At 45.8% G+C, this 8,830-nt stretch overlaps 1 protein-coding gene across 3 annotated transcripts; it reads right to left on the reverse strand.

The window, feature by feature from the left end:
- Positions 1-1,777: 1,777 nt before the first annotated feature.
- On the reverse strand, positions 1,778-8,596 carry CCDC190 (coiled-coil domain containing 190). 3 transcript variants are annotated; one of them, XM_032422343.1, is made up of 5 exons: positions 8,492-8,596; positions 8,258-8,406; positions 7,215-7,413; positions 2,696-2,819; positions 1,778-2,426 (listed from the first exon to the last, which is right to left on the reverse strand). In XM_032422343.1, exons 2-5 carry the CDS (start codon positions 8,312-8,314, stop codon positions 1,838-1,840), a joined length of 969 nt encoding a protein of 322 aa, XP_032278234.1. In that variant the 5' UTR covers positions 8,315-8,406; positions 8,492-8,596; the 3' UTR covers positions 1,778-1,837. The 3 variants fall into 3 exon arrangements, with proteins under 3 accessions (XP_032278234.1, XP_032278233.1, XP_032278235.1); XM_032422342.1 differs by having other exon boundaries at positions 2,696-2,822; XM_032422344.1 differs by lacking the exon at positions 8,258-8,406 and having other exon boundaries at positions 2,696-2,822.
- Positions 8,597-8,830: the final 234 nt, after the last annotated feature.

Below are 8,830 nucleotides of genomic sequence, written 5' to 3' on the forward strand. Positions count from 1 at the left end.
CTCTGCCTCCGCGTGAAGCGTGGATTCCCTGCTCGCTGGATGGGTTCAGGTAACAAGGTGAAAGCCCCCTTTTCCTAATGGAGAAGACATTCTCCTTAATACATCTTTGTTCCTCATTCACATTCCCGTATGGAGAGAGTCATTTTGCTTATCACAAGCCTCAGTTTTCTTTTCTGTAAAATGGAGACAACTATCTCACTGATTTCCTACCCTTCGGAGGCTTTTGCCAGGATTTAATGCAGTGGTATATAGGTCGGGGTCTTTTCACCCCCTCACCTGGCTTGTGACAACCAAAACTGTCTCTGGACACTGCCCAGTGTCTTTTGGGGAGCACACTTATCCCCAGTTGGGACCAGGGTAGGAATGAATGACGTGAAGCTGACTGGCAGTGTTCCATCCTGGAGCTCAGAATGCCTTGCGAAGACAAGGGCTTTGAACTGTCCTTCAGAACGTGATGAGTGAGGGCAGCCAAGGCCCCCCGCAGCGGCTTTCCACTGGATTGTGTTGAGCTGTGTGAATAAAAGTATCGTGTCTGTTGTATCAAAGAAGGAAAATGTATTGGACTCCATGATGAGAATATAAAATCTGTGTGGTTAGAAGATTTGTAAACGCACAATTTTGTGGCAACGCAGGACCTGTCATTTAAGATAGAGTGTATGCAATATTGGAGTAGGAAACGCAGACCGGTCTGGGCCTGTCTGGTGCAGGAAGACACGGGCACAGTTGCTCCGAGCACCAAGCCAAATGTTTATTTCTCGAGTTCACAAGACTGGGGTGTACGTGGAGTGGGGGGTTTGATGGCGCGTGTGGAGCAGGGGTCCTCGCCGAGGCCACGCTCTGCTGCCTTGCTGATGGTTGCGCCCTCCAGTGGCTGGCCCAGAGCAAAGGCCCACGGAGAAGTGGGATAAATCATTTTGGAAACTCAGCCTTGGAGTGGGATTGTAATGGAGACAGACGGGCTTTAAGGAGCAGACAAGGAGGAAGGACATATAATAAAGATATAATAAAGGGCTGGGGCAGTTTGCAGGGGCTTCTCTACACTGGGGGATCCTGTCCCCTGCTAGCCCGGCGGTCACGGGCCAGTGCGAATAACAATAAGTGTCCATGAATCAGTTTTGTCTCCCGGCCTGCCTTCATCGGTTGCTTTGCTTCTTGGGGGGAAATGTTAGAGGAAATAATGTAAATTGTTTATTATTCTTTTATTAGGATCCAAAAAGTGTGATATGAGCAGGTGGAAAGCAGGAATGAGGAAACTAAGTGGAGCCGCCTGGGGAGAAAGGAAGGAAGGAAGGGAGGGAGGGAGGGAGGAAGGAAGGACGGACTTCGGTGGGTGAGCAGGTTTTATTTATGGAACCCATGAGTATACCTATTTCCAACTGCGTTCCTATTCCGCTGTAAGTGAACTGAGACAGAACAGCTATGTCCTTGTGCCAGCAGGTGGCACCATAAGAACCTCCTATAGGAAAAGGGGTTGGCCAACGTTAAGCAGGACCCTTCATATTTTTCCTTTCAGGAAAAGTCTGGTCGTCAGAGTAGATTCCTAGTTTTGCTGACATCAGCAACATGTGCGCACCCCTTAAAGTGTTTTCAGAAGATTCATCTCTCCCCTCATTTTTCATATACTTGTATTGCTCATTCAGTGAAAGATTCTATCCCCGTAAAAGGAAAAAAAGAAAAACCTGAGGGTTTAAAATAAAATTGACTAATATTATATATATAATGACATATGTGTGTGTGTATATATATATATGTAATATATCTTAATTACTGCAGTTACTTGAGGCACACATCTCTTTACCGAGTACGAAAGATGTTCTTGTGAGGTTATGCTAGGTGGTTAGAGACGAAGGAAGCCCGCCCTGTTCTCATACTCCTGTCCTCCTCTGGGCTGGAAGGACTCCTTGTGCCCGAATATCTCCCCAATACTAAGCAACCTCTCAGACTCAGGGGGAACCCTGTGTCGGAGGTAGTGGGCATTTCTGACCTTCACAAACAGCTCTAGGAAGGTAGGTGTTATGGACTCGTGTTTCAAATTTCCTGCACATTCCCTGGGATTCAGGGGACTTTGTCTGCCAGCATTGGGGTCTGGCTTTAGGTTGGCATCCTGTGATCTGGCCTCATCAGTGTGTGCTTTTCCCCTCCCACCAGCTGGGCTGGAACCAGGGCCTTGGTCTAGGGTGTTGACAGAGACATCTTGATCTTGACACAGAATAGAGATGCCCTTGTTGGAGTCTTTGCCCTTTGGGGGTCTTAGACAATCTTTCTCTCGGGCTTGTGGCTTCTCTGCTGTGAAGTGGGAAGCTTTGCAATTTTGAGAGAGTGACTGTTCCTTGCTTTTCACGGAGTCCCTTAGGCCAGCGTGATCGAAAGGAGGCATCTGGGACTTGATTTTATATATTTCTTGGGTTGAGTTGGTGGCCAGTGCTCTGGGGAAGGAGGTAAAAAGAAGAAAGATGTCTGAAAACCAACAAAAAGACCCATATTTTGAATTTCCCAGTTGTTAGACCTGTTCCCCTTCCGTGTGGTAGCCCCTGAGGTAATGAGTGGCTGAGAAGGGGGCAGTTCCAATATGGGGAAGTGTTTCATTGCTTAAGGAGGAAAGGCAGCATTTTCTCAGGGAGAGGATGTTTTAAGGAAGTCAGTTGGGAAGAGGGATTCAATGGTGTCTCCATGAGTTTAGTAAGCATTTTTTTACCTAACTTTATTTGCCTGCGGAACTCGGTGCTTCTGTCCTCCTGGTGGTGAGGGCACAAGGACATCTTCTGGTCTCTTCTGAATTCCATTCCCCAAATAAGAGGAGAGCTTTTTCTTGATAATATCTGCTTTGAGTTAATGAATAAGTGTTATGGGTTGAATTCTGTCTTCCCCAAATGTCATATGTTGAAGTCTTAACCCCACAGCACCTCAGAATGTGACCCTATTGGGATAGGACCTTTACAGACATAGGCAAGTTAGGAGGAGGTCATTAGGGGGAGCCCTAATCCATGACTGGTGTCCTTATAAAAAGGGGAAATTTGGACACAAAGACACAGAGGGGAGACAGTGTGAAGGGATGTAGGGGAAAGACAGCCATCGACACTCTGAGAAAGGCCTGAAGGAAGTCCTTCCCTCACAGCCTCTGGAGGAATTAACCGTCCACACACCCTGATCTTGGACTTGTAGCCTGCAGAACTGTGAGGCAATAAATAAGCCACCCAGTTAGTGGTTCTCTCTTACGGAGGCCCTAAAAACTAATCTAGTAAGAGAAGAAGGGAAGGGATGCTGGACTGGCAATGGGTTCTCTGGGCAGAGAACCAACATATGAACACCTTCAGACCACATACACAGCAGGCTGATCTGGCATGCTGGATGAAGACAGAAGAACTTACAGCAGTTCCCCAGGGTTGACCTAGAACATGTTAACAAGGATTTAGAAACACTGAGATCAGAGGTTTAAACTGGCTGGAGGCCCATGGAGGTTTTGTTTGAATGTTTTATTTGGCAAGCATGGGGTTTTCAAGACAAAATACCTGGGTGTGAGCAATACCCAGAGATGGTGCCCTATTGTTTCCTTCACCTCAATTATGTGCCCTCCTACTTGCCTCAACCATGAGTTGTAACTGCTGGCCATGATGAAGTGGGTTTTGGGTTTTTCACTCTTTGAATAAATGTTTCAGCATCTTGTAGTCATGGCTACTGTGGAGGACCCAGTTAGTTTTCAAGACACCTCATGAATTGGTCACTTGGGTTTGAAAGTCTTGCACTGGTTTGGGAGTGAGTTCCCTGGATCTGCACTGGGGTTAGCAGGCACCAGGCAGAGGGAATATGACCAGATAGGGGACTAGAAATCACATTCAACTCCTAATACTGTTTCATCACTTCTTTGCGAGTAGTCAAGACAAGAGAAGGTCTTTTGTGAGCCATTCTTCCTCTGTTATTTCCTTGAGTGTGTGCCTGCCTGCGTGTGTGTGTGTGTGTGTGTGTGTGTGTCTTATCCATGTAAGAACTTCATCCATTTCTTATAAACCAAGAGATTTTAAGCTACTTCTCCCAGCCAGGCCATTCTTTTGCAGTTTAGACCTGTTGAGTCAGCAGGCTCGGAAATGAACATAACTTTCCTCTGAAACTGGATCTTTCTCCCGTGTTCCCTTGTGGAGGCATGGCACCTGTTTACATCCACCTCTCCAACTCAGCAAGGACGTTTGGATGCCTCCTTTGCGCCAGGCAATATACTCTTGACTCTGGTTTTATTTCCCCCTGAACATATCATTAATCACAAAGCTCTGACAATTCTACTTTCTAAATATCTCAGAATACTCATTTTTCTTTACTTGGCCAATTCCCTAGTTTAGGTCTGAACTTTAGGAATTCTCTTCAACATTGCAGCCAGAGTGAACATGTAATCTCCCTACTCCCAGACCCTATAGGGTAAAATCCAAACTCTTTTGCAAGACCTATGAAACTCTTCATGATCAGAGAGATCAACCCCACCGCTTTGCCTCCACACTCTGCCTCACCTTCTCCTCACCCCTTACCTCCTCAATACTGGACTGTTTGAAGCAAGTCATGCTCATGCGCGCATCTTTGTACATACTGTTCCTTCTGCCAGGAGTGGCCTCATTCCATGTGTCCCTATGACAAACCACACTCCCCCCCCCCCCCCCCCCCCCCCCCCCACCCCGCCCTGCCATTCTCCTCTAAGATTCTGCATACACACTGCCTCTCTTGGGAGATCTTAACTGAGGCCCTTTGATAGACAGGAATCTTCTTATGTTCCTGCCCTCCTTTGGAAACAACTCTAATTTAGCAATTAGCATTTTCTATTATAATTTTTCACAAGCACAGCTACCTTCCAATTTAAACATGAGCATCTAGAAGACACAGACCATGTTTTTTCATATTTACGTTCCTGCATCTATTGGAGTAGCTATAATGTCCCACAATAATCTGTCTTAGTATTACCTCAGTTAAAAATGTGGGTTTTTGAGCCTAATTCCTAACCTGCTGATCCAAATGTCTACCGATGAGGATTGGGAATATGCATTTTAGACAGTCCACCAACTGGCATGTAGCCGAATCTCAGTAACAATTTCAGTAAATGAATCATGGGAAAACATTGCCTAGTACAGTGCCTGATAAATACCGAGACATAATACATATCATTTCTTCTCCTTTTCCTTAAATTTTTCCCCCTTTCCCTTAATTTTACTGTTAAGAATCCAAGGCTCAGAAAGAATATGACTTTCTAAGGGACATAGAGACAGAGGCCCCTGAATCAGTTTTCTGCCTCTTGGTCCAGACTCTTCCCATACCATCTGTCACCGAGGCAAACGCTCTACTCAGCCAGAATAGCCACCTACCTCGGCCTGGCCTTTTGTATACCTTCCCCGCCCCACTCCATGAAAGTAGGTATAATGTCTTACATGTCTTTTTGAGAATAGAAGTGGGATTAACCAGATGGCTTTTAAGGTTCTTCTCCAGTCTGTGAGCTCTCATTCTAGTTTGTTTTTAACATTTATTACAGACAGGGAAATGGAAAGCAGAGAAGTTCAGCTACTTGCTCAGAGTCCTCTTTTAGGCCCAAAGCTGCAGGTTAGAAATAATTCCCAGGCCAGCTGTATGGACATTACTTTTTGTTCTTGTGTCCATATATTAGCCGTGTAGACCTAAACAAGTTGACATCAAATACTGACACCTGGCTTTCCTCTGGAACATGCCCCAGCATTTTCAGAGCTTCTGAGTTCTGGCACCTGCCTTCAGTGAGAAGGGGCTGTAGTTTTGCAGAGCTGGGGTGGATCCTTTCTATGCTGAGTTTTGAAGTAATATCAAAATCAAATTATTTTAATGATGGATGTCGTTTCTGCAAACTGTACAACTGTGCCAGTTTCAACAAAGCAGTAGGAAAGTTTTAGTCCTGTAATCATCTTTTCTTGATGGATCCATCAATCAATTAAGTGATAAGAGTAAACACTTATGTAACACTTATTTTGTGTTTAGGTACTGTCCCAAGTGCTTGCTGAATCCTCGACTAACTTCACAAGGTGGGGAACATCATTTCCCTGTTACACTGGAGGAAAGTGAAGCACAGACAGGTCCAGTAAGCCCCCCAAGGCCTCACAGCTGGTAAACGAGAGTCAGGATTTCAACCCTGACAGTCTGGGTCCAGAGTCTGTGTTCTTAGCCGCCATGTTTTAATGGGATCTTTGAGTAGGGGGGTTTTCTTTCCCAATTTTTATTGAACAGTGTAGACAGCTCTGGAGGGTCTGAGATTCTGGACACCACTGTGTAGTCCCTTGGCTCTGTGATGATCAGTAGTTAACTAACTAGAAACTAGTTTTTGAGGCTAGTTCCATTATTCGTGTTATAGCTACTTAACTACTTACTTATCTCTGTTAACTAGACAGTCTTCTAAATGATGTACACATTTGGAAAGGGTTATTTGGAGACAGGAGGTTTTATGGAAAAGCATTGTTATAAAGAACATGAGCACATGACTTACAGGTAAAGAGGCCTCTTTGGGAAAACAACAGAAATATTGGCCCTTTGACTTACGGAGTCAAAGAAAACACAGTGCTGATATACCACAATTACTTGTTTGAAATTTTCTAATCTGAGCATAATCTGCAGGCTCTAGTGTGAACACACATTAAAGTACAAGGAGGGTGGCCGAGAAGTTCATTTTGAAGTCAGTCACATTGGTGAGCGTTGAAAATGGCCAAATGCTCCTTGCTCAGCCCCATCAGAGGGCAGGTATCAGGACGAGGATATTGTTCTGTGGTCGCTAATCCTGGGGATCTTTTCTTTTTTTTTTTACTTCCCTTTCTTAAGGTGACTTGCATATTAAGCACTTGCTCAATCAATGGCTGTTGACCAGGCAGAGAGATGAAACCAAATCAACCCAGATATAGTGAAAGGAAAGCAGAATGAAAAATAAAATAAGAAGAAAACAAAGGACTTAAGCAAGAGAGAGCTCATTTGAAACATAGAAGTGACTGGAAGCCTGAGAAGTATCAGCTCAAAAAGGCTTGATGATGAGCTGCTGCAGGGAGCTATGTACCCCAGGGAGGGTGGGAGGAGGGCAGGCAGCCTAAAATCCAGGTCAGGTTAAGTTCTTGCTTCCTTGGTATCTAGGTCTCTGAAAGAGCCCTTGTCCTGAGGTAGGGGTGTCTCTCTGGCCTCAGCCAGGCGATGCCTTGTCGCCCTGCCCTGCCTCTCCCCCATCCTGGAGGCCTCACCTTGTTGCAACCTCTGCAGTTCTTTCTGGAGCTGTCTCTGCTCCCGGGTCAGCAGCTTCATATGGTTCAGGCAGATGTGCTCCAGGCCCTGCAGTCTCTGGCTGAGTCTGGCTTCGGCCCACCTGGTGTTCTTCCTCTCCAAATCAAAGTGCTTATACACAGGACCCGTGACCATGTGCCTCTCCGTCCTCTTCATGGTCTAGAGACAATAATACAAGATTCTGTCAGGCACCACGACTGACCTGATAGAGCAAGACAGGGAGACCCTGACCCCTGGCTTTTAATCAGGTTTCAATGTTTGAATCCTGTGTGTTTCTGAAACGACAGCTGCCCCATCACACCATTGGGAAATTTTGCCCTATACTAATGAATTCCTAGAGTGGCACAGGAGATGGGGTGGTGGTGGTGGTGGAAATTGTTCCTCTGAGGCTCAGTGTCCTTGCCAATAACATAGTGATAGATGATAGGCTCCCCACACAGCCCCAATCAGATTGCCATAAAGATCAAGCATACAAACAACTTTTTGGGAAAAAAGTAGAAATACTTTACTTATATAAAGCATTATTTACCCAATAAGAGAGTCTCTTCCACTATTCTTCAAAAGCTTCCAAAAAGCCTGGTGAAGGGTCTGGAGAGGATGTGAGACTTAGGGCAGAGCTATTCTCTGGGACCCCTTTTGGTTCACTCACTCACACATGAGTGGGTCCACACAGCCTGTAGCCTGCCAGGTGCCAGGTGCTATGCTAAGTGCTGAGGGTGGTGGTGACTGAGTCATAGTTCCCACTCCCAAGGGGCCTTCAGATTTGTGACTATAGAGTCTAATAATAACACACCAAATCTGAAGAGTAGGACTCTATGGTCACAAAACAGTACAGGCATCCCAAACCAGTAGTCTGGGCAGCAGTGGTGAGACTACTTGGGTTGGACGTCCTCACCCATCTTCTCAGAGCTCTGGTCCTCTCTACCCTTCTTGTACCCTGATGACCAAGCCCATGCTGGCTTCCTCCTCCTGAAACTCTATCACGCGTATAGGCAGGACACACCTTCCTCTTCTTTGAGTTCTTCACCATACTTATTTCAGAGCTAAGATCACAATACATGCCCAGGATGTAAATGGATTGCTCTTGATGGAACTTTGGTGATAATAATGCAGGAAAAAGCTTAGTGTTGAACGGGAGGATAAGGTCAGGACCTAGAAAAGACATTTTAAGACAGCTTGCTTTATAGTCTAAAGTGTAGACTAAACTTTAACCAAAGGACAGGTGGGTAGCACTTACCTACAAACCCAGAGTTCTCACCATGAGAATGCTGCTCTTATCTTTTGCTATGTCAGGCTGAGTCTGGATTAGTGAACTTGTTTTTCTTCAGGAAATTCCGGAGTTTGGTGTTGGGGAGCGGGGAGGGAGAGGCTGTGGGGGAGACTGTTGAATACACTTGAAAGCTCTCTCTCATGCCACCTCCCCTGGGCAGGAATGCTAACTCCCTGGACATGGGCACCAATCCCAGAGCTCTAAATAGCTCTGTGATTTAAGGAAGACTGCCAGCTTCCAGTCGTCCCCTAGTGGGGCCCACAGTGCTCCTTTGGGGCTGTGTCCATGGGAGCCAAGAATGAATGC

The sequence above is a fragment of the Phoca vitulina genome, unplaced genomic scaffold (genome assembly GCF_004348235.1).
Source record: "Phoca vitulina isolate PV1807 unplaced genomic scaffold, GSC_HSeal_1.0 scaffold26, whole genome shotgun sequence".
Classification (NCBI taxonomy): Eukaryota; Metazoa; Chordata; class Mammalia; order Carnivora; family Phocidae; genus Phoca; species Phoca vitulina.

Bases quoted from the DNA above. Each gene is read 5' to 3' on its own strand.
- CCDC190 (XM_032422342.1), bottom strand. From the start codon at position 8,314: ATGTATTGTGATCTTAGCTCTGAAATAAGTATGGTGAAGAACTCAAAG. The intron at 7,414-8,257 runs GTGTGTCCTGCC...TATTGTCTCTAG, and splicing joins AGAACTCAAAGAAGAGGAAG to ACCATGAAGAGGACGGAGAG. The intron at 2,427-2,695 runs GTAAAAAAATGC...CTCCTTCCCCAG, and splicing joins CCGCAGGCAAATAAAGTTAG to AGCACTGGCCACCAACTCAA.